Source organism: Topomyia yanbarensis, chromosome 1 (assembly GCF_030247195.1).
Source record: "Topomyia yanbarensis strain Yona2022 chromosome 1, ASM3024719v1, whole genome shotgun sequence".
In the NCBI taxonomy this organism is placed as follows: Eukaryota; Metazoa; Arthropoda; class Insecta; order Diptera; family Culicidae; genus Topomyia; species Topomyia yanbarensis.
This window is the reverse complement of record NC_080670.1, coordinates 61,898,260-61,924,970: the sequence shown is the minus strand read 5'-3', so window position 1 is coordinate 61,924,970 and position 26,711 is coordinate 61,898,260. Positions and strand designations below refer to the sequence as shown.

Genomic DNA, 26,711 nt, shown 5'->3' with positions numbered 1-26,711 from the left:
TTTAATTTTTTTGCCCCAATTTTTGAAATTCTTGGTTTGATATTTAATTACAAGTATTATTTTCACTTATACCTGAATATTTCAGATTTTATAAACGTGGGAGCAAAAATGAGAAGTTTTTAATATCATTGGAGATCCCAAACTAATATATACTCAAATAGACATGTCATAATAAACTTAATGCTTACAAAAGGATGTCATTAAAAAAAACTAGATCTAAGGGGCTTGCCATAGCAACGCCCTATAAATCGATAACCTTTAGTCCTACAAGCTCAAGTTCTTCAACAAAATTGTTTACTATGAGTATTTCTAGAACTTCCTCCAAAGACACCCTGTGAATATATTCGATGGTTTGGCCTCTAGTGAATTAAGTTCACGTTTTTGACATTTCCGACCACTATGTGATGGTACATCAAATAAACAAACAAATATCGTTTCTTTTCAATATAGTAACAACAACAAAATAATAGGGTGATGTGCCTATTATGGCAGTAGAGCCTATTGTGACCCTATTTCGTACCCCTTGGTTTCGAACCAAGCATATGAGATAATGACACTATCGATTTGGCTAAAACAGGTGAGAAAAAATAAGCTCAAGTTATATTCTTTATTTGTTGTGCACATATGTATCTAGAACTATCCTCTAAATCCAACTTTTAATTAAAACAAAATCACCTTATTAAAATATCTACTAATCCGCCTCACTCACGTAGTGAACCGAAACTGGATGCATCGGCGCTTAGCAAAATAAACACTTACGAGCCAGCATTTACCGCCTCATATCTCGTTATTCCGGCACAAATATACTAAACATTGCACTGATACATACCTTTATTTTAGCTGGAGAACCTTTTTACGATAATTTCACTTTAAAATCACTCGTCAAACACTAGAATAGGCCTAGTGTTATAATAGGATAAAATTAAATACGGGGATTCCTATTATTGACATGTTTTGCTGATACACTACCACAATCAAAACCAACTTTTTGCATCCATCATACAGAAAAGAATCACCAGTGCGGCCAAACAAAAACATGAACTTGTAAATATAATGTAATGCAATTTCTGGTATAAGTAATCAATTATTTCAAGTTATTCAACTAATTGTTGATTGCAGATATTTTATTTTCATCTGCACATAAAATTCGGATCGGGAGAAAGCAATGTGTTGTGAAACTTGTCGTTCCAGTTGCTAACCTTCGAATAGTTTTTTTTCTGCGTGCGCAATTCTGGGCGCTCTTCTACTAACAGCTGATGAGTTTCATTGATGTGCGTGATGTTTACGTTTGTTTTGATCGGCTGAAAAAAGCAGAATGATTCGTTTTACAAATCACACGTTGGCGTCCATGATCTGGATACCTAGTTAGAATCGACGCAAATGGAATATGAGGCATTGCGTTTCAACTAGATTGTTTTTCGATGAGGTGGAAATTGGCACACCCATGAGGCGATATTTGGATCGTTGAGGTGGGAATAGATGCACAGAATCGAACATTTATTTTTATTTATGCTGAAAATGAGGCAGTTCTGCTAAATAAGCATTATATAGATGTTTAAGAAACAGTACACTGATACTTTATTCTGAGAAAGGTTATAGATAATATGGCTTCTTTTAAAGTTGTTCAAAAAATAGTGCGACCCTCTCCCTAATGGTGCCAAAATAGGCTCATCACCCTATCTTTCGAAGATCCGCCCGATGACTAGCTCCAAATTGCATTACTGGTGATCTTTTCTTGTCACAGGTTGGAATGTACACATATAAGAGATTGAATGTTTTGTACTCGCAGACTACAGATCACAACAGAGAAAATGCTCCGCTACAGTGCCACGAAGCAGCAAGTATGTTTAAAGATCCAATTAGACTGGTTTCGGCATACGACAAGCTGAAAGAACAAAACTCGATAAACCTGAAGAAGAATGGATGCAAAACCTATATATGTACTGCAGGCAAACTATTAAAGAAGAGCAAAGGAGAGAAGAACATGTGAAAAAATAGGAATAAGCATTTTAAAACTACAAAGGATGTAAAGTGAAAAACAGGAAAGCCCTCAGAAAAAAAACAAATGAATAAATTATAAAAGTACGCTGAACTAACTGCGAGTTCTAACAAGTAGCTGCAACGGTAATAAAAATTATAAAATTAGTAACACAACGTAATCAAATGTCATTTTTGCAGAGAAGCTTATACTAATGAGAAAAATAAATATTATCTGTGACGAGAAATTATTTAATGTATTATTAAAAAAGAAAAAGATTTTTGTGATACAATTCTATTATTTTCAGTTATATATAAATATACTGCTCTTATTTAGATATAAAATATCTTGAATATCCGTCAATGTGATATAATTATTTTATCAAATCAAGATGCAACCAAAATACTTTATACTAAAATAGACTGAGATATAATAATATATAACCGATACATTTTCTTGGTATAAAAACCTGATATTTTACAACTATCCAGGCATATAGTATATCAAACGGAGATATATATTTTGCCATGATAAAATATCTTATTTTGATATAATTTTGATGTGAATTTGTGATCGAGTAGTGTCTGCCATCTTTGTTCAATGCATTGCATAACTCAATTCGAGTTTTTGTTGTGCTCAAACATGAGCATTTCATCATTTTCGGGCCATTTTTGTTATTATCTTTATTCTTAAGAATGAAACAATGTTGCTAATGCTAATGCCAATTTACACGCATTCCATCCATTGTAGGTCGTATAATCAATGCAATAGTGCACCCTCACTAATAAGACCTTAGATATAATAAGCTATATTTTTCTACACGTTGATTTGAATACGATTCCCACGAGCGCAAACATAATACCTCATAAGGATGTTTCCAAGCCACCCAATGGTGGGCGTTCCTTGGAACAACGTTGCACGACGTCCACTTTATGGCTTCGAACCCTACATATGAGAAAAGGACAATACCTATTTGTCTGGAAAACCTGAGCAAGAATAAGCTAAAGTTCTCCTTTTAATAGTTGAGCACATATTTAGTCAAAACTATCGGCTGAATTTAACTTTTAGTTAATATAAAATTACCTTAAATTTTTGCTAATCTGCCTCATGCACATAGTAAACCAAAACAGAACGCAACGGCGCTCAGCAAAACAGCAAATACGAGCGGTAAATTATCGCCTCGTATCTTATTATTCTGCAACAAATATATAATCCACTATAAAAGCACTCGTTATACGCTAGGGTAGGCTTAGCATTATAATTCAGGAATACGGCGGTTCCATTTTACGCCATGTTTGGTTCAGATACACTACCACAATCAAAACAAGTCTGTCTGCATCCAGCATTGTAATGCAATTTCAGGTATAAATAATCAATTATTTTTAGTTCATCAAGTGATTGTTGAATGCATAAATTTTATTTGCATCTGAACATAAAATTCGGCTCGTGACAACGCATTGTTTGATGTGAGAACAATTCTGGGAGCTTTTCTTCTAACAGCTGTTTTTTTGTTTGTTTTTATTTACGCGAGTATAAAGTTTCATTCGTCACGTACTGACAGCTAATGAGATTCTTTCATGTGTTTGATGCTTACACGGTTAAATAAAACAACCGGCAGAATAAGTTCTTTTAACTTACTTTTGAGTTTAGCGTCGCTTTCGCACTTATTAGTGTTGTCAAAAACAAAACGAGAGATTCGACTCAGTCGAGGTCTTCCGTGGACGAAGCTACTTTTGAGTTGTTTGGGGTATACTCAAAATTAGGTAAATTCAACTTAAATTTGAGTATAAAAAACCTATCAATGAGTTGTAATTTTTGCCGTGGTTAAATGGAAACTACCTTCAACACGATTTACCTAATTTTAAGTTCCCCCACGATACCACGAGATTGAGTCAAAGGAACTCAATTTTAGTTAGTTGATCTCTTAAAAAAAGTAAAATGATTCGTTTTAGAGATCATGAGATGGCGTCCATGATCTGAATACCTAGTTAGAAGTTTTCAGTGTAATGGAATATAAGGCATTCCGTTTAAACCTGGATTTTTTTCAATACGATTAAATTTGGCATTTCTGGACCTGCCATGCGTTAATTGGATTGTTGCAGTGAGAATAGTTGCACAGAATATTTATTTTCATTTATGCTGAAATTTGAGGCATTTCTGCTAAATAAGTAATATATTGATGTTTAAGAAACAGTACCCTGATACTTTATTCGAAGAGAGGTTACAGATTCATTTGTTCAAGAAATAGTACTACCCTCTCCCTAATTGAGCCAAAATAGGCTCAATACCGTAGGTTCAGGTCGAACATGTCCTGCCTGCCCCAAAATATGAGGCTTTCTATACGTACGACCACAATACATTTCCCTTGATCGATTCTCGCAATCGATCTAATCAAATTAGCTGATATGAATAAATGGATTCAACACTCACCTGAGGGAACAAAATGCAGTACACTAAATCGGAACACATGGACCTGTAAAAAGCAAGAGAAAAGAAAATGAAAGTGCATTATCTTGAATCAATAAAATAGATCGTCGCTATCAAGTAGTTTGGTGAAATAGATAGTCTTTTAGTTGATTGCGGTAAAATAATAAATCTACACCGTTTTAGCGACTCTTTCGGTAACTGAAAAACAGAAAGCAGTAAAACATCTTGATTCTAACATTTACATTATCTTATTGATTTTAACAAAGATAAACTATTCTAATCAAAACTCGCATAACACAAACTGCTTAAGATTCTGGTTTTAAGGTTCAAAAAACTTTGGTTCAGCTAGGCCGATAGTTCTGGCATAGCTTGGATCATAATTATCTAACAAATCGACTGATGCTCTTCTTTTAAAGTTTAATAAAAGTTTGTTGTGGATAAACCGTTGGCAAAACTGAACTAAACAAAAATAACGTATTCATTTATACGTTATTAATTATTTGGTTGCAAACAATGCGATATTTAATACATTGATTGTCAATTTATTGCAGTTATATACAACTATTGTTTGCCAATAATAGTTCTGTTGTAAGCTAAAATGATGCAAGAAACTAAATTAGAAAGATTAAACGTTTTATTTTTTTATTTTTTCGAATCATAAAATAATTTCCTTCCTTTAAGAAGGAAGTTAAAACTTTCAACGTCATCTATCCCCTTACTGTTCGTTAAATATATCGTTGCAAAAGTTCATAAATTTTCTTGCATATTTATTCGAACTATTTTGTGTTCAACGATAATTTTATCATTGCAACCAGATAGATGGAAATTCTCAAAATGAAAAGGGAAAATTCTTGTAAACATTCTCTGAAGACCGATCTACATTATTTAACTTTTTATGATTTATTTAAAATTGTCTCTATAACGATCACCATTAATCAATATTTTCTCTTCAAACTCAACAAAATATAAGCATCCAAAACTATCATTGAGAATGCGTGGAGATACATACCTAAAACATAGAGAGTAATTCTTCCCATTTTCCGGCAAACAATGGAATGATTCCCATTCTATTGTAAATCTCCCTATAATATCTGTCATAGTTCATAACTATCGTCTGCGCTTTTGGTGGTATCGAAAGCCATTATGTGAAAAAATCTCCTCAGAGGCAGAATTCGAATCTGCAACGCTTGATACTCCGAACCAAAAGCACAAAACACCACACTATTTCTAGGATGACATCCCAGGAATAATACATGATTATCACATTGTCTCTCAAGCGAGTTCACTATAAAAGCACACGGTAAATGCTAGGATAGACCTAGTGTTATAATATGTGATTCAAGTAAACGACGGTTCCATTTTTCGCCAGTACCACAATCAAAACAAACGGCCTCATCACACAGGAAAGAATATGCAGCAACTCCAACATTAACTTAATATATTGTAATTTTTCAACTAATTGTAGAGACCTGCTTTCACCTGCTCATAAAATTTGGCTCGTGACAATACAATGTTTAATATGAAATTAGTCATTAGCCTTCGCTTGGTTATTTCCTGGAAGCGCATTTATCGGAGCTCTTTTCTAACAGCTGATGAAGTTCTTTCATGTGTGTGATGTTGCTTGTCATCCACCGAAATTCGATTGGTAATGAATTAAAACTAGACACCAGATGGTAATAAAATCTCCGGCCTTGATATAAGGCGGGGAAATTAAATAGGCCAAATGTTTTGGGCGGCAGCGGCAGTTGTGTGTGATCTTGCTTTAGAATGCATAACCATAAGGTTAACCCCTAACCCAAAATATAAAAAAAATTTTTTGAATTTATGAATGATGGATAGCCCCAAATAGTGCAGTGAGACATTTTTGATGTCATAACGCACCATTATAAGTCTCCACCAATACGCAAGACAATTCAACTCAAGACACGCATCGAAAAGTGAACAAAGTCGACATGCCAAAAAAAAATCAGGAAGGAAAACTCACCACAAACCGTAGATGGATGGTATCGTCAATGCCATGATGGTGGACAAGATGCCCACCACCAGGATCGAAACGCGCATCACCCAGATAATTTCCATTTCTGATGCCCGCTGACGGAAGATGAGCCGATAGACGTTGCGAGCAAACATCGACGAAGCGGATAATACTGACGAGTCGGCAGAAGACATGACCGCCGCTGAGACGGCACCCAGTCCAAAGAAGGATACGAAATCCGGTGTCAAATACTGCAGCACCATCGGTAGGATCATACTAGTCTCTTGGGCTGTCAACGGCCAGGGACCGTTATAGTCAGTCTCGTTCCAAGCTGGGAAATATATTACGATTATAGAATCTCTTCAACCGAAGAAAAAATCGGTTCCATTGAATACTTACGAGTTGCCTTTGCGATCGCTCCGATTAAAACTGGAGGAATAGCCATCAGGATACAACCGAATGCTGCTACGTACGATAGGATTTGTGCTCGACCAGCGGTTTTACTGGACAGTACACGTTGAAAATATACCTATAGATAAGGGAAAAGTGTATTGAACAATTTATGTGCATCTATGGTTTAGGAAAAAAAAACTCAATTTACCTGCCATGGAATACCGCCAAATACTAGCAGCAACCCGTAGTCGGCATAATACCAATGATAGCCCTCCCCAATCTCGCCAATCCAATCGACATCCATCGACGACAAGCTCTTAACGTGATCGTTTGTCCAGGCAAACGGAATACACATCCACAAACCGATGAAAATGCAGAACAATTGAATAACATCGGTATACGCTACCGAGTACAATCCTCCGAACAGGGTGTAGAAGACCGCAATGCACGCGGACAGAATGACCGATGTCTCCTGCTCCATATCGATGATAACCGACAGGGTGGCACCTAGGGCAGCCAAAATACCGGCAGCCCAGAATACCTCACCGCACAGGGCCGGCAAAAACAGGAGTCCTCCCATTCGTTCTCCAAAACTATCCTGCAACGGATCTAACATAGTGATGTAGCCCTGTTTTCGCATCGGATTGGCGAAAAAGATTCCACCTGTCGAAAATAAACCAAAATAAGTCGATTGGTTATGCTTAACCAAAATTAAAAAATAAGCGTTTACCGAAAACTAAACTGAGAGCATATCCGAATGGTGCTTGGCACCAAACCAAACCGGATGTGTAGATTGCTTCCGCTGTGCCGTTTATGTAACCGCCTCCGACCCAGGTAGCTGAAAGGAAACAATGAGTGAGATTGTGAATAGAAACAATATTAATGAATTTTGATTAAATACATAGTAATAATATTAATAGCAATACATAACGAACAACAACAATCGCTACGTGTACACTAGACTGGTTTAATGTTTGACTTTTAGCTCCACCAGGCTCTACTGATTCCTTTTGTGGCCCTTAGTAATTGTGCAAATTTTGATGCCGATCGTTTGTGTCTACAGACCCTCCAAAAATTTCAAATTTTATATGGAAATTAGTATGGCAAATCGGTTACAATTGAAAATAAATTCTTTAAAAATCACCTCATCAATCATTTCATGAGAACACTATATATTTCTAAAGGTATTCTTCTACTGAACACATTCATGGAACATTGAGAGTTTGTGAAAATTTGCTGAGAAAAGTTATTAACTAAAGAAGTAGCATGACTTCAAAACAAGTGGTTTTACATTTCTTATAAAAGAAATGTATAGAATTCGCTCAAACTTTCAAGATTTTTTCCGAGGCCCGGAGGGCCGAGTCTTATATACCAATCGACTTAGCTCGACGATTTGGGACAATGTCTGTGTGTGTGTGTGTGTGTGTCTGTGTGTGTGTGTATGTAACGGACAAATTCTCATTCGTGTTTCTCAGCAATGGCTGAACCGATCTTATCCAAACCAATTTTAAATGAAAGAACTAAAAAACAGTATGAACGCTATTAATTTGTTTTTGATTCTGATGTTTAGTTTCCAAGATATGAATGTTTGAATGCGTAAAAATGGCGTTTTTTGCAGTTTTTTGAAATTATCTGCCGAAATTGACAATATAGATTAACAATTTATATGTTTTTGGACAGCTTTAACGAATACCTTTCGAACAAGCTATAGATTGTAGAAATCGGACTATTATCAAAAGAGATATTTAACATTAAATGCGGACGAAAGATTTTTATCATTTCCCATAGCCAGAAATATGACCAAAAACATATAATCTATTATTAACGCCAAAACGGCTTATTTTAGGTCAATAGTATCTTCGGAGAATTTAATGGAGGTAATATGGTCTTTCTTCTGGAATTGTGCTTTTGGTGATTAATCCCCCTATGAGTGAGATATTTTCACAAATTTTCTTGGAAGTGATTATATCGAAATGATATCTTCAGCAAATTTGTAGCTCTTACTTTTGCGAATAACTTTACTAAAGACTTTAAATATCTATTTTGAATACTTTAAAAGTTATGGCTTGTTGTTTGTTGATTACTCTTTGTCGCCCATTTATTGTTCAATATAGTAATAATCCATTGAAATAAGCTAAACATTATTTCGATAAAACGACTTTTGTATTTCATTTTACTATCTACAACCGCTACAAATAATCACCGAACACTTCCAAGTTGTCTGGAAGGAACTTGATACCTTATCAGTACAAAAATGTTCATTTGTGCGAACCTTCTCACTGCAATTTTTCTAACTTATAACCATCGGATCGATCTGAAACATATCGGAAAATGAAAAGCGAAAAAAATAACTCCAAGCAACGGCGTAGCTAAGAGAAGGTTTTGGGGTTTAACACCGTACAACACCCCCCCCCCCCCACAACACCCAAAAAAAATATTGGATTGAAGCTGAAAATTTATTGATGCAGACTGATTTAATTCAATATTACAATAACAATTATCTGATCCGTGGATTGATAACCTGTTGTTAACATCATTAGGACTTTTGATAAATTGTCGGAATGGGGTCCTGATATGTAACTGATCTATTGGTTTTGATTTCACAGTTGTCTAATTGCATCAATATCAAATTCCTGCCTGAAAACATTCCAATAGAAAATTCCAGAGTTCTGTAATCAATCATAATCCTCAGATTTATATTCAAATTGATCTCGTTTTTGTAGAAATGTATTGTAATAAGGTTCTTTATTTAATAGGAAGCGAAGTTAAAATTGATTTAATGTCTATGAAACATAGAACTGCTCACCAAAAAAATGCATAACTTTCAACATTTGCTAAAAATGTTTTTGTCTTTCTCATTCACTCTAAAATTCGTCAATCTAATCCCGACCCGGAGGACCGAGTGTCATATGCCAATCGACTGAGTTTGTCGAGATCGGAAAATGTCTGTGTGTGTATGTATGTGTGTATGTGGAAAAAAATGTGACCTCAGTTTCTCAGAGATGGCAGGACCGATTTACACAAAGTTAGTCTCAAATGAAAGGTACAACCTTCCCATCGGCTGTTATTGAATTTTTTATTGATTGGACTTCCGGTTCCGGAGTTACGAGTTGAAGAGTGCAATCACACAGCAAATTCTCATATAAACTGAAATGAAAAATTTTCAACATCAAATTTGTATTTTTGATGCCAAATGACTTTAAAATGCATGAAACATTGAGATGTTTGACAAAAATTAACTTCTTTGGACTTTGGTACATTTTTGCCTTTCTCATATAGAACGGTTATGCAATCACTCTAAAAATCGTCAATCATACCGGCCCGGAGGGAGTATGCAGTGAGGGGTTGCTACTTTAAAATTAAAACTAATTAAAAATTTCTTAACAAGTTGAAAATTTTCGGCTGCACCTGGACCTCTCGGATCTTTCTCCATGATCCGCCGCTGGTTTCAAGCGATGTTTCAGTATCACATAGTATCTCAAGATCGTGGCTGTCGATCCATTGTATGTATGTGCAAATCGTACTGAACATGTAATATTCATTCCCACCATTGTATTGAACATAACCAGCCATGGAATCGTAGTCTGGACAAATGAGACAAGCACAATTGCACCACTAGATGGATTAAAACAGGTTTTTATTTTGGGAATGCGTCGAGTTGAGACGAAAACGTAATATGATTAATAACGAGGATAACACTTTCCGAATGTAGAGAGAAATTTATGAAAAATGACGATTTCCATTCGACTCTAGCAGGTTCTGATCGATTTGATTTGGTTTTGAGCATTTGATTTTTGTTGTATGACCAATTGTATGTATAGGTCAAATGTTTAAAAACAGTAATTTAAGGTCAAGATAACATCATTTTGAAACCGCCAATTTCGGAGGTTTAGTATCTTCGATGAGTTTTACAAACGTTAAACAGCGCATCATTTGATAAAACAATTTTGACGGTATATTGTCCAAGAAGTATTTATGGTGAATTTTCTCAGGTTAATATTCAGGACTACAATAAAGTCGCAACAAATTACACGAATCTTGTTACTGTTTTCTGGAAAATAATTCTGCATAATTTTAAAACTTCAAAAATTATGGTTTCGGAATTATGCCGTTTAGACAGTAAGATCGATTTTCACCAAACCCCCGCCAAACCGAATTTCTGGCTACGCCGCTGACTTCAAGTAAGTAGAAACAAAGTCGTTCTACTCTCGTTCACAAGAAACTTCTTCGAATGCTGAATATCTATTATAATACATTGACACCCCAATTGTATCAGCCAAATATGTATTGCCAAATATGATTTTTTTATTGCATCGAACTACAACAATTTTTAGGTAGCTTTCAAGAGGTTATAGACTTCTTCCAAAATTTGGCGAACCTATTCCAATTCGTATACCAATTAATTGGTATACTTAAGGGTTTATATGTTGCAGATACAGAAAATACTGAAATTTTCAGCTTTTGTCCTACACAATATTACGAAAGCTTATTAAACAATTTTTCCTAATAAGTTTGTGAAAATTATAAACTATTTGAAATTTTTTAATAGTTTAATTTTTTATTTAACCGTGATTTTTTAATAAAGAGTTACCATCGCTTCACAACGTAGTCTATTTTTCATGGCTTGCGGTGAGTACGATCTCTCGAATTGCTGAACTGAAAATTATGGAATGGAAAATAATTTTTAGTGTTCTTTAGAGATTTAACTCGCCGCGCAGATAGCTCTGAATTAGACCCGCTGGTGCCCTAAGACGATTTCGCTAGATTTTCGGAGCACTGTGCACCCAGTGCATTAACGCAAGTGACGGAAGGTTATCGAAAAGATTCGTGAAAATGAAAATTCCAGTAATGATGATGATTTTCCCAAACGGTTCGTTTTCGTGAGGTTTTTATTTGTTCTTTGTCATTAGGATTAGCGATAATAATTCCAATCAAGGATACTACTGGGAAGTCACCTTTAGAAAAAGTCGATGTCGAAGTAAAATTTGGAACTATGCACGCAGGCACTTCAGAGATAACTTGATATCAGGAGCTGCGATTTCATTTCAACGCTTTTTTGTGAAAAGGGCGATATTCACAAATGTAAACATAAGGCTTTTTTCATACATCCGAATGATAAATAAATAACCCCTTTAGGAAAATTCAGTTTTCCCACCACAATTTGGATATTTTATTAACAGAGCATTAACAATAATTCGTTGGAATGTCTATTTTATGTGACATTTTTTCGCTTTCCCATTGATTTGGTTTGAGATTTCTAGCACTGATGTTGTCCTATGCTGATTTGAGCGATTCTCTGAGTCCTGCCACTATCCCATGTAGTATGTGTTATCAAAACCATCGCGAAACATCAAGTTCTAAATGTTCTCAAACGATATAATATCCGAAGAGAGTGATAAGAGTTATAAGAAATGTCTCATCACACTGTTAGGTGGATTAAAAGCGTTTTTATAATTAATCATAGCAACCCTGTTTGAATAACTCCATCGTTATACAAGTGTAAACTAGACTTGCCACCCACCGCTCGCGTATGGCTGATGTAGCTATTCAAGCAGGGTTGCTATGATTAATAATAAAAACCACTTGTTTTGAAGTCATGCTACTTCTTTAGTTAATAACTTTTCTCAGCAAATTTTCACAAACCTTCAATGTTCCATGAATGTGTTCAGTAGAAGAATACCTTTAGAAATATATAGTGTTCTCGTGAATTGATTGATGAGGTGATTTTTTAAGAATTTATTTTCAATTGTAACCGATTTGCCATACTAATTTCCATATAAAACTTTGAAATTTTTGGAGGGTCCGTAGACACAACCGATCGGCACCAAAATTTGCACAATTACTAAGGGCCATAAAAGGAATCAGTAAAGGCTGGTGGAGATAAAAGTCAAAAATTGAACCAGTCTAGTGTACAATGTAGCAAAATAAAACTTCAGTTTGACCCAACTGCGAGTAAGATGAGTGAATCACAAAAAAAAATCGCTAACGCAGCAAACGATCAAGTACAACAGCAAATACAACCGCAACAGCAGCAGCAGCGAGAGCAGCCCTTGGAGGCCATACCGAACACGATCGGCGACGAACCAATAGAACGCCAAGGAAAGCTAGGGTTTCAGGTGCGCATGCCGAAACCAAGCATTACCCAAGAAGACCAGCAGTTTGGGTTGCCCAAAGTGACGAATCTGAGGCAAAAAATCGAAAAACTCTACGAATTCGTGAAAGGCAAGAGCAACGTGCACGGACGGATCAAGGATCTAGAGATTAGCAACAAATCCGCCGTAGCAGCAGCCGAATGCGAACAGATGGCGTTATTAGGAATAGCTGCAGTGACTGAAACAGTCACTGAAGACCACGGAGATAGCGAAAGCAGAAGCCCGTGAGTTGCCGAAAGTTGACCGATATTTTCGTTCTGTCAAAAGAGTAAGGGAAACACCAGGAAGATTCCAAAGAATTCCGAATAAGCCCAAGAAGGTCGGTGAAAGTCAGCGAAACAGCTGTCAAATGCAGAATGAATGGCGAACTATAGAAACCGCAAGAGAGAGGAGGAAAAACAGAAAGAAAAGGATGAAAAGAAGAAAAAATAAAGAAGCCACGCTAGGAGAGGTATAGGGAAAACGCTCTAGTAGTCAAAGCAAACGACGGCGTGATGTACGCTGCGATCCTCAAAAGGGTGAGAGAGGACACAAGCTGAAGAAGCTGGGGGAGAACGCAGTAAGAACCAGGCACGCTCAGAAAAGCGATATGCTGTTCGAGCTGAAGAAAGATCAAGAGCTCAGCCTATAGGAAACTCATCGCAGAAACGGTGGGAGGAGAAGCGAGGTGAGTGCTTTAGTTCAGGAAGCAGTGGAGCAGTGGTGCAAATTTTCATTTTCAAATGCCAACTTTCAGTTCAATCAAACCCAACCATGATTCAAATTCAAAGCCTCCCTTAATCATTCACTTTCAAGTTGGCGGGATTTTCATAACTGAACCGTACGTCTTCATTTCAAATTGATGCTTTTTCATTCACCAACCAAAACTGTCATCTGCTCTGTAGAGGCCAGTTTAGGTTAAATGTCGACATGTTTTGCGTTTTCAAGCTAACATGGACAGTAAGAACTATGTTCAGAGTAGTTTTGCTTGAAATACCTAGTCAATACCCCAGTAAAGAGATATTCGCAGGGTCAATGAAATTGAAAATGATTGAGCAGGTCGGCTGTTTAAAAGAATAATGGAAACGAACAAGTGCGAATTGAACATAGTAGGGCATGATTTGAGATTTTTTCTCCCTTCAAGTTCAAAACAAACTGTTGAAAATTTGCAGCTCTGCAGTGGAGGAATCTGAACGAAATCACAACGGTTGAGGAACGCGTATAGTGGCACACAGCCAGCAGCGATACGTTTATCGCCAGCCGCGACCAATCAGCTTATGTCGACCGGTAAGATCAAAGTCGGATGGTCGGTATGTTCGTTACGATTTATCTCTAGAGCCACTAAACAAACGGAGAAATATTTCATGTGCCTGACCATCAGACAAGAAACTGTGGAAGCCCGGACAGATATGATCTGGGCAGAAAATGTGGGGAAAAGGATAGATACTGCACAAATGAGGGCGGAAAAACGACATTACGGGAGGCTTCCTATGCCCAGTGTACAAAAAGGCGAAGGCAGGCCAATGATGATTGAGATAACTCTGCTTAGTCTCAATCATTGTGATATTGCACAACAACTGTTGTGGCAGTCAACAACAGAAACTCGGTGGTGGATGATACAGGAATGGCGGCAATCGAAGTCATGGGAGGTTTCTCTGTCCAAGGAGTTGTGGATAGCAAACATAAAGGCTTCGTGATTGCCATGATCAACGGCGTATTCGTATATCTATTATGCTCCCCCACGGCGGACACCAGAGCAGTAGAATCGGATCCTAAACGCACTAACGCCGGTTGTTATAGGTTGAGGAGATTTTGACGCTTAGGTCGTGCAATGGAGTAGTAGGCTCACCACTCCCTGCTGAAAGCCCTGGCGAAGCTGGATGTAAGGATGTGCACCGAAGGTTCCGCTAGCACATTCCGTAAAGACGGCCGGGACCCATCATCGACGAAACATTGTGCAAGGCGTCGCTGATTGATAACATGAATTACCGAGTTAGTGAGCAGTACACACATAGCGACCACCAGGCGTTCCACTACACCGTTGATCAACCGAATTGCGTTGTAACTAGAGCTTATTTCCCGGGAATCCAGAGATTTTTTGATTTCCCGGGAAATTGAGCGTTCTCATTCCTGGGATTCGGGAATCCCGGGAAAAAGATTTTTAATTTATTCCAAAAGAATTCAGTTGAAAATATCTTTACCGGCAAACATTTGGAGTGAGTAGTGAATGCAGATTGTGCTTTTTCAACTGAGTTGCAGATCAATGGACTATATATCTTTAGGCTCACTGATATGTTTTCAAGATTTTTTAGGTATATAATCCAAGCCATACTCAAAACACTGCTAAAGAATGTTGATTTTTTCATTCAAAAACCATTTCCTTAGAGTAGCGTTAGTGATGCGCGCGATATCTCTGCAACCGATGTGCCGATTGATCAGATTTTTAACAGTTCTTTTTATAGTTTATTTTAATAGTTAGGTCTTGAATGAAAGGGCTTGCAATCAAATTAGTAATGGAAATTGCGTTACTTTCTTAAAAAATCGACGTGTGTTTGTTTCAAAACTTGGGATGGTTTGTAGTGATATCATGCTTAACGCAAACGCTATTTAAAGTAAGGAATGTTTCTAGAACATCTGCAGAAATATTTGGTCGGTTCATCGAATGCATATTTCGTCTTATTTGTTATACCGTAACTGTAATATCTGTAAATTTTTGGATGTATGAAAAGAAATACATAACGTTGTATCTGTCCAATATCATGCGCATCCAAACTCTTTGAATGTCGCTTTCAAGGATGCAGGCAAGATTTTTGAAGCGATGCGATCAAGCAATCCAGATACTTGCTCCTAACAGGGAATCGATGGTAGGCTTCATCCATCGCTGCACAGTTCGTCCATTATCTGCTTGATTTTGATTCACACTTAATTCGGAAATGGATTCCATATATAAACATTCCTCTTTTGATCGGAAGTAAGGGGCCGTACACAAATGACGTAGCTTTTTTCTGGCGATTTTCGACCCCTCCCTCCCCCCTCGTAGCATTTGGTCACAAAATTCTATCCTCCCCCTAGTAAATGACGTAGCATATCTCTAACCCCCCCCCCCCCCCCCCGCAACGTGACCGGACGATGAAAAAATTACATATGTTTTTCAATTCTTTTAAATATATGTCCTTACAAAATGTTTGACGACTTTTATCAACATTTTCATTATAACAGCAAATTTCCTACAAAAGAAGCCTATTTCATGACAAATATAGTGTGGATAGTTTTGTTTAGAATTTTACATGTCATAAAGCATGAAGTAAAGATCACAATCCTGCAGCTGCCAACGATTTTAGGAAGCATAAGCTCAACTAAATTACTAAATTTTCTTTGATTGAATCCGAAAGAAAATTTAATTCAGCTACCAAAATAAGTCTACTAGTTAGCAATATTAGCTAACTAATGTGGAAATTTAAATCCGCATGAAAAATCTATCCTTTTCTTTGCGAGCCTGCCATTCCGCGAACAGTAAAATTTACAAAATGAAAAGCCGCGTGAAAATCAACTTAGGAATGGAGGAACATTAAATTGTTTTCTCTAATTTATGGATTTTGATGCCCGCCAAAAAATTTAAACTTAATGCTACGTCGCACAACTTCTGACCCTACCCTCCCCCTCGTCACACTTCGTCACAAATTTGGTGTACCCCCCCTACCCGCTAAAATGCTACGTCATTTATGCATGACCCCTAACTGAACATTACCCTGAAGCAGCTCAATCTTTTCATTCAGAATTACCAAAGAAGGTGCTTTGCATTAAATTGATCACAATTCATCGTATCAGAACAACGAATTCCAATTTTGGACAGTAACTCCAGCAGCTGCGTTTAGTATATCGTCCCAATCGTAATCGTAATTACCAAAATTTATGTTATACATACAGCCAAGAAAAAGTTGATGTTGCGTAAACTTATTGACGAGTTATCAAATGATTAAATGATGTGTAGCCCACCAAATCGCCATCGTCTGACAACTGCTTTAAGACAGATATACATGAAATCAAACGGGTTTGAAAACTTTTCAATTTATTCTTTTGTTTTCAAGAAACTTATTCACCTTTTTATTTTTCTTCTGTATTCCCGGAAAATTTATAATTTATTTTCCGAATCCCGGGAAGCTGCAAACCGTCGGGAAATGGAAGCTCTAGTTGTAACGCGGAAAATTAGGACTGGCCAGCGGCAGTGGAAAATAAATGACTTTGACAAGGACATTTTTGTGGAAGCACTTCATACTAACAGCCTCGCTCCAATTTCGAATGCCGATGAGCTGTCGGAAACATTAACGAGGACGTGTGATATATCAATGCCGAGGAAAGAAAAGCCGAGGAACTGCCGGCATCTGGCGTATTGGAACGAAAGGCTCATCATTCTCAGGCTTGTGTGCCTTAAAGCCAGAAGACGCATTCAGAGTCAAGATCTGAGGCCGTCAGAGAAGAGTGTAAGGTCACATTCCGGGGGCTAGGACCGCTTTAAAAAGCAAGATAGTACTCAGTGAGTCCACCTGCTACAAGGAGCTGTGCAGAGAAGTAGACGCCAGCCCTTGGGGCAATGCTCACCGTCTCTTGATGGCCAAGATCAAGGGTCCAACGACGCCAGCTAAAATGTGCACTGACAAATTGAAAATTATCGTGCAGGGGTCTTTTCCCGAAGCACAACCCAACCGCATGACCACCTTCACCGTTCGTTGATGCAGGCAGTGGAAATTCTGATGACAATCGAGTCTCCAACGACGAGCTCCTTATAGTGTGAAAGGGGCTGAAAGCGATGAAAGTTCCCGGTCTAGACGCAACCCCCTATGTGGTACTGAAGACCGCGATTCTAGCACGGACATGTTCAGGTTAGTTCTACAGAAATGCCTGGACGAAGGTGACTTCCCGGACAGGTGCTTAGGAAGCATGGAGAGGTGAACTTCCATTTGCAGTTTTTAAGGCGCTGTAGTAGGGGAATGCCCGGTGTGACATTCGACAATATCGCCGAAGAGATGTGTCACGGAGAGCATATCTGACACGCGGCTAAAAGAGTAATGACGAGTATACCCTCCGAACTGACGAGGAAGTGACGAAGGGAGCAACAAAGCAGCGCCGACGACTAGAAGACCGCCGAGAAACAACAAATCGGGTTTGGAATCAATTCCACCGCCATGGAACTGTCCGCCGTAGTAGACTAGATTCACCGCCGGGGACCAGTTGAGCAGTACACGACGCAGAACCTGGTCCGAATCATCGGGGCGCAGTGAACCGAACGTCACCGAAATAGTCGGATCGACCTCGATAACGTAACAGATCTGCCGCCGGGTACTAGATCGAGTAGACCACGTCGAACATCCATCAGCGAGTCGTTGGGGCGCCAGTGAACCGGAACCTACGCTCCATCCAGAATCGCTGGACAGACCTCGGCACCTACTGGCTGCCCCATGGATTACGCTAGGTTCACCGCCGGGGACTAGATCGAGTAGATCGTGGCGATGCTGGGAGCTAAATGGCTCACGAAATCAAGCATCGAGAACGGGATAAGCCAAAGAATTCACAGTAGGGTGGATTCTAATTGGCTGGGAGCTAATCGGCTCACGAAACATACATCGGTACCGAGAGAAATTCTATCACCAGGAAACTCTCAGTTGGAGTAGGTTAGTTACACCCCCGGATAATATCCAAGTAAATCTCTATAAAATAGCTCAAAAAAGAGTGGGTCTCGATGTCGGGGAGAATTCTTCCGTCAGGGATTTCTCAGTCGGAGTAGAGTGAGTTCACTGCCGGGAACTATCCGAGTAGATTGGAATAAGGCTGAGATCTGAATGACTACCCCATCGAAGTAATACCTTGATGTAGTTCTGAAAAAAAGAATAAGGCACGAAAGTGAGTCGTGAGTCCCGCACACTACAGTACAGGCTAGGTTTTTAAGCGTTTGAAACCTTACTATAAACAAAATTAAAAAGGGCTGGTCAACAGTATGCGGGAATAGAAGGAGTATCCGGCAGGTAAATCTTGAGCCTCAGCGATCACTGACAGGGTTGTGACACAAATTGGGAAGATGTCAAAACATGTCAAAATGATATCTTTTTTTCGGCAACATTCGGGCCGAACCGTTTCGCTCATTTATATTTCATCAGAAGTAAAGAGACTATAATAACAAAAATATGCCATGTACCACTTGGAATTTCACATTTCATTCGTCTTTGTGATATTCTAGTCTCTTTAATCGGAAACACACAAGAGCAAAATTATTAAGTTATTTCCATGATTTATCAAAAGAACATTTGAAGATTTGAAGGATATGATAGCAAAAGCAAAAAAATAAACCACTATCTGCTAGCTAGCTGATTCCTAGCTACCCGAGCAACACCAATTGTTAACTAGCAGTTTCAGCAACATAATTCGTTACATAAAGGTACATGGCAACCATTATTGCGCTGGTTTAGCAACCCAAAAAGCTCACGTGTAAAAGCCTTTGCTTATGCAACTAATCGCTGTCGTTGCTTGTTACAAGTGCTGCTTGGGTAGCTAACTAGAGTGATCAACTTAAAACAGATGTGGAGCTAGTTTTAAATTTATATTCACTGCAAATTTCGCATACGAACTTACGCTTGAAGCAAGGTGTGAGATATTTAGTACACCAATTAGGCCTAGTCAGCACATCCTTTTTTAAATTTCCTGTATCCCAACGTTTTTTCTACCGGACACACTCACCTGTCATTGTGAAAATACCGACAAACAGTCCGATGGATCGACCGGCAAGCATGACCTCCTCCTCGGAGTCGTTGCCGCTTTCCTTCTTCCGCCCGGCCCATATTCCAACTGCCAGAATCAGGATGTAGAACAGAACGATACTGATAACTCCAGCGATGTTGATCATGATGAGGCGCTAGGAACGGTGCCGCGATGAAATTAATTTGCTGTCGCGAAAATGGGGTTTTCTGATTCCCGGCTTGGCTCAGAGATTTTGGATGAGAGCCGCAGATTCAAACACGATCTATCAATCAAATCCCACCACTGAGCAAGAAATGTGCTTGGTCACGTTGAGGGGATTTGGCTCGTTCCACTGGTAAACGGTTGAAATCAGTTGCGAGGAGATGTTCCGAACTCGTATGTCTGTGTGTTGAGTTTCTTCGCGCTTTATCTCCTGTTTCAGAGGATGACTTAATAATATTTAAAGCTTTCCTTTTCGGTGAATTCTTACGATGATTCGTAGGATGTATGGGATAAAGAGGGAATAATGCGGTGCGGCTTTCCTACTTCGTTGTTGTCAAATAAGTTTGTTGTTGTTGGTATTTGATGACGAAATCTTTTGTGAAATGTCTTTCTTTCCGTGGTAGTGAGTGTCGTTGACCTTACGATTTAAATTATTGTTCTTGGGTTCTTAGTAGTATTGGAGTGACAGGAGATGATGGTTATGCTGGAAATATTAGAGAAAATAACGATTAGACTCGAATACTCCTACCAATTGAATCTTCGGTCGGAATACATAATACGGTGCTACAGTGATTTAGAAGTTTTCGAATAAACTAGTATAGGTTGTATGTATGTATGTATGTATCAATATTTAGAAAATGTTGTATACCCACAAAATCATGATTCATGGCAAAAAAAAACTTTTTCTGTGACCTTCGGCTCCAAAAAATTAGTTACGTTGTCGTTTTCCAACCGATTTTTTGGCAGTGATGGAAAGAAGAAAAATAGTTCGATCCATAGGTATGCTGCACTATATTGTTTTGTAAACAACATTGTGCGATTTCGGGGCAACAATACGAAAATTGCCATTTTTGCGATTTTTCTTGAAAAATATGCAAATGGTTCAACATTTTTCCTAAGGCACGCACTAGTTCTAATGATAATCCAAAAGCACATTCAAGTTCGCATCCAACATAATCATGAAAATTGGTCGAAAGTGCTAGTTACCTTTTTTTCCGTTTACTGCGGAATACTTTCCTTCTGATCATCCTGGTTTTCTAGCAGTTGTCAGATGTTTTCCGAATACATCAATGACGTTTGTCACAGTCTAATTTGCATCTCGAATCATTTTTTCCATATCTCACATGTTTTTTGTAAACGGTCAATAAGCAGACTGTCAAAACTGTTCTCATTGAAATAAATTCCGGACAAACCTCGACTGGAACGCTTGTTAACATTTAATGAAATTAATCTACTTCTGTGATTTATAATCGGCAAGTAAAGGGTTGTCCGGAATTTCCCTTCAAAATGAATTTTGATAGTATGCTTATTGGGTCATTGAATGAAGAATAAAATTCGTCTTTCATTTCATAAACCGATAGAGCTAATCTTTTTAAATATTACAATGTATATATTCAACCTTTACAACTTCAGAATGATTTTTAATCGATTTAAAAAAAATGTAAACACGTCGTCGTTTGACACTATCGGTCTTACTTGACAGTGAATTTAACCACATGGGTTAGCATTTTTGACAGTTATTCCAGCAAAAGGATTGGGATTAAGGTAATTCAAAGAAAGGTATGAACGTGAAAATTCCATTTCATAAAATATTTCTTATTTGTCATTTTGCGTGCAAAAAAGTGAAAAAAAGTTCGATTACGTATCTTGTAATTCGTCAGGGTAACAATTTAGCACTGGGTGGAAATATACCTATTCGTGCGTACTCTCTCCGTAGAGTGTATTGTTTACGTTAAAGTTATATGCTCACCGCTGTTCGATACCGTTCACATTTAGTTTGTAAATTTTTATATAGTTTTGTGTTTGTGAACTGTTTTGTGCATTCCTATAGGTTTAGTAATTTTTATTTTATAGGCCACCGCTCTCCTCTTGCTGCAATAAGTGTGCTGGTTATGCTACACATAGCGATGACAGTTAGGTGGCGGTACGGTTTTTGCCTTTCTCATATAAAGAAAGGCTATGCAATCACTCCAAAAATCGATTTTAAAACCGCGGCCCGGAGGGCCGAGTGTCATATCCCATTTGATTCAGTTCGTCAAGATCGCAAAATGTCTGTGTATGTGTATGTATGTATGTGTGTATGTATGTATGTGTCATATAATGTCATTAAATTTTCTCAGAGATGGCTGAACCGATTTGCACAAACTTAGTTTCAGATGAACGGTATAACGTTCCCATAAGACGCTATTGAATTTTTAGTTGATCGGACTTCCGGTTCCGGAGATACGGGTTGAAGAGTGTGGTCACACAGCAAATTCCCATATAAACTGGTAACCCTATAATGTCTGAATAATGTAATACATATTCAAATACATTCAACATTACTTGGATTTGCGGATCGAGATCACTAATGACCAATTAAAGTAGTTTTGACCACATATGACGAATCTTGATGCCCCCTGGGAACTCGCCCCGAACTAATGTCACACCTATTTCCCAGCAAACTCTTAACCAATGTTTACAAACTTAATTTCAAATGAAAGCTATAATACTCCCATTTACTGCTATTGAATTTCATTCAGTTCTGACTTTTGATTCCGGAGTTACAGGTTGGTAATTACGGTCACATAAGAATTTCTCATATAAACCGGTACAATTGTAATTGAAGTAAATTGATGTTCATTTCAATAGATTTTAAACCTTTGAGGATAGGTTTAAAATCTATTGAAATAAACATCAATTTACTTCGATTCGCAGACCTAGATCACTGATGGCGAATCAAAAATTATTGGAATGTATTGTCCCATAGCGATGATTCCGGAAGTCCCGGGGTTCCAGGCAAATTCCAGATCTAAAGCCACTTCGGTGATGACAACCAAATTTCACTAACCTAGTCTCAAATGGAAGGTATAATATGAAGTTCGGCTTTGAACCCTCCATCTACCCCTTCACCTCCTACCTCTCAACCTCCTGTCCTCTCTCACCCCTACCCTCTCAGCCCAACCTCCCACATGCATTCCCTTCATCCACCCCGTATACTACAATAAGTTAGATGATTCCCGATGCATCCTCCCTCTCCCACTAATTATATCCCTTCCCACGGAAAATATCCGAAGTATTATGGATGTTCGTTGCTCACACAACCTTGTAATACACTGTGCCTCTTGCCTGAACGCCGTTTTGACAACAGAATGGAAAACATTCTGCGGGCACACACCCACAAAATGGGGGGGGGGGTGTTCAATTTTATAAATGCACGATTAAAAGATACACTTTACCCTTATTCATCTTAGCACCTCTATTCATTCCACCCATTTGAACACATTAGTTAAAGCAGTGTTTACTATCTTTATTCAACGCATTATCTTAAATGGTAAGATGAACGAGGGTGTATTGTACTCGGTTTTTCATTTCGCTCAATCGGACGTATTTTATATGTTCAAGGCTATATTTTTTGATTGTATTGCTTCTTTGGAACGGAGACAACATATTGAAACTTATTTAAGTGCAATCCACTGACAGCCGAGTTACCAACAAAATAATGTGACATCCTGACTAATGAAAAGAATAACGGCTCGTCTTCCCTACAGAGACTTTATGCACAGACTTGCGGAGACAAAAACAGTAAAACTAGTAACCACAGAGAACAGACGTCCATCTTCAGCATTCAACTTGTGTAAAATCTCTAACGGTTTCGAAGGTAGTTTGGATATCTAAACCAGGTGCGCTACTGTCGTCATGTTTTTTTGTGGCTGAGTGCGACAGAATTGACAGCGGTTATTCCTCTACCCAGTCAAACTAGTCCGGAACCGATTCGGACTTCCAGCATGAATTCCAGCTCAAATGCGTCAACCGATAGAGTCGGAATCGGTTGTTTTCTTTGAGCTAGATTCCAGGCAGAATCCATCCAGGATTTCGAACCGGTTCCGGAATCGATTTGACGGATAGTTGGGATAGGTTGGTGTGGCGGCGCTAGTGTTTTTAGTATATTAATTCAAATGTTTACACACGTTTTTTAAATATTTTTGTTCGATCATGGATGTCTGTTCTCTGTGCTAGTAACCATAGATATTTACTGGCATCGCGGAAGATCCCATAAGCTTAGCAGTGCTAAGCAGTGCTTAGCACCCCCTCACAATATCAGGGGAACACTGTCTAGCAAATACTTCATACCCAACATCAGCTGGACCGGACCTGATTAGCACGGTTAGACAGCAATAAGTAATACCACAGAGAACAGACGTCCATCTTCAGCATTCAACTTGTGTGAAATCTCTTACGGTTTCGAAGGTAGTTTGGATACCTAAACCAGGTGCGCTACTGTCGTCATGTTTTTTTGTGGCTTAGTGCGACAGAATTGACAGCGGTTATTTCTCTACCCAGTCAAACTAGTCCGGAACCGATTCGGACTTCCAGCATGAATTCCAGCACAAATGCGTCAACCGATAGAGTCGGAATCGGTTGTTTTCTTTGAGCTAGATTCCATGCTGAATCCATCCAGGATTTCGAACCGGTTTCGGAATCGATTTGACGGATAGTTGGGATAGGTTGGTGTGGCGGCGCTAGTGTTTATCGTATATTAATTCAAATGTTTACACACGTTTTTTAAATATTTTTGTTCGATCATGTATGTCTGTTCTCTGTGGTAATACCTTTTACAAATATGTAAACGACTAGTGCGCGGAACAAGCGGAACCGCTTATCCTATATTCTCTTTTTGGGGTGAAGTAACCAAAAAAAGTCCAAAGTGCTGGACCGAGGCGAGATGTTGGGTACGCGCAAAATATATGTGATTTGACAACCACAGTCTACCCCAGCACAACACCCTTATGCTCGCTTGGCTGCTGTTTTTGGCAGTCCGGCTGCATTTTTGAACACTTCGCTAGTCTGTGTATGAAGTGTCTGTAGTCTTCCCTATATTTCTAATAGGAAATTTTCTAAATCGAACGTGCTACATCCTGTATCTATCCTAACGCAAAAACACAGCAACCATTGATGTATGTAGGTACATATTCCCTGGCGGCCTGACTGACCTTCACGCTGAATACCCCTCTGGTATGATTATTCATTTATTTATGTAGTCTCGAAGCGTTATCAATCGGTGATGGACAATTTTTCGCCAGATTCTACACCCACGCTAGTCACGTCACAGATTGCTTTATACATACATACATTGTTTCATCAAATTAGATCGCGTGCCTGAATCCTTTGAGACACACTGATTCTGTTTTTGGCAGCCCCAAACAAACTTCAATCAGTCAGAATCAGATGGGAGGAGCTCAGCATGGACAGTGATTGATGGTTGCATTGTCATTGCACTCGCATCGCCCATCCACATGATGGCTGATTTCACCTTTCCGAATAAATTTGTGACTAGTTTTCTATTACTACTGGGAACGGATTTGTGATATTCATACGGGGATCTTTATAATCATGAAAGCCCCACAGGATGGTGAATTGTGAGTAATAATAATAATATAGCACAACATTATGTCAATTCATTGTGCAGCTTATACAAGCGAAATGTGGGACGCAATTTTGCTACAGATTTGTGTGTGAAAAGTAATGATTATTAATATAAATTCTCGCTATGCTCTTTTATAATACTTTTAAAATCTGACTTTGCATGACAAATATCAATGACATCAAAGCATGAAAATTGTAACCCGTCAGGGTAACAATTTAGCACTGGGAGGAAATATACCTATTTTTGCGTACTCTCTCCGTAGAGTAAATTTGTTTACATAATATTATGCTGTTCGATACCGTTCACATTTAGTTGTAAATTTTCATTCATTTTTCCAGGTTTAGTAATTTTTGTTTAACATTTCTGTATAATTAGAATAGGGCTATCGCTCTCCTGTTGCGAAAATAAGCGTGCGCTGATTAAGCTGCTCATCGATGATAGCTATGCGACGAGACGGTTGATGTTTTGTTATGGTCGAGTGCAGAAGGCGGCCATCGTGAAAAAGAGTGTTAGTGACGAACCACGACAATAGACAGACGTCCGTTCACAAGTTTTTCGGAACAGTTTTCCGCCGTTCGTTCCGTTAAAAAATGTTTCAGTGCGCGCGTGTGACCGCAAGCTAAGACCGTCGAAAAGTGCCGGCTCGTAGTTCGTGCACCAGTGAAAATTACGGTGTCTGCTCACCAACAGGGGTAAGCTAACTATTAATGATTCGCTTCCCCGGCTAAGCGACAAGGAACTGTGACATCGGCCGTTCTCGCTGTAGAGGATAAGTCAAACAAGCCAAGCTCTCTATAGCTCTACGTCAAGGAGAAAGAAGCAGGGCGGACAAAAGTTCCCCCTGGGCAGTTCACTACGGTGACTTCCGGGATCGTTTTGCGACGAGTAGACGATCCGGTGATTTATCTCCACCGTCGCTAAGGGAAGTTCCAACAAAGGAGGAAAGCTCACCTCCCTAGCTAATTGTTAACCCTTAAAGGCGCAAAGCAATTTTTTTCAAATTTTCTGAAAATTGTCTAACAGTTTTAATACGTTACTATGATAATTTTGAGATGGTTTTCGCAATGTTGTTTTAAAACAACATTGCGCATTTAAGGGTTAAGGACCGCTGCCGGAGCAGCTAACGAAAATCAGGAGAACTCGATCGTTGGAGTCCCGGCTGGTCGGAAAATCCGTCGCCTTTTCGCCATCGTCAGCAGCGCGGACCGAAGAAACGACCAGAAATGGGGAGTTAAAGGAAATAAAGGTCGGTAAATTTAGATTTGTTTGTTTTCCTTTTTGTTGTGTTACGAAAATCCGAAATTCCGGTAGAAGTACCTAGGCCGCCCTGACAAGAAGGGTCCGCCGGGAAAACAAGAACCCGAGTAGTGGTAAACCCGCTACTTACACAATTTAATGAAGAAAACTATTCTCCTTTCATCACAGACATTCAAGTCAAGTTTTCAATAC

At 38.6% G+C, this 26,711-nt stretch overlaps 1 protein-coding gene across 1 annotated transcript in view; it reads right to left on the bottom strand.

Annotated features, from left to right (window-relative positions):
• The window catches only part of LOC131677765 (high-affinity choline transporter 1), a 95,109-nt gene that overhangs the window by 33,160 nt on the left and 35,238 nt on the right, over positions 1-26,711 (bottom strand). Inside the window, exons 2-7 of the mRNA XM_058957791.1 lie at positions 19,634-20,339; positions 7,504-7,611; positions 6,982-7,436; positions 6,780-6,909; positions 6,390-6,711; positions 4,409-4,451 (exon numbers count right to left, since the gene is read on the bottom strand). Coding sequence (XP_058813774.1) covers positions 4,409-4,451; positions 6,390-6,711; positions 6,780-6,909; positions 6,982-7,436; positions 7,504-7,611; positions 19,634-19,799 — 1,224 coding nt within the window. The 5' untranslated portion in view covers positions 19,800-20,339. The remainder of the gene's footprint in view (positions 1-4,408; positions 4,452-6,389; positions 6,712-6,779; positions 6,910-6,981; positions 7,437-7,503; positions 7,612-19,633; positions 20,340-26,711) is intronic.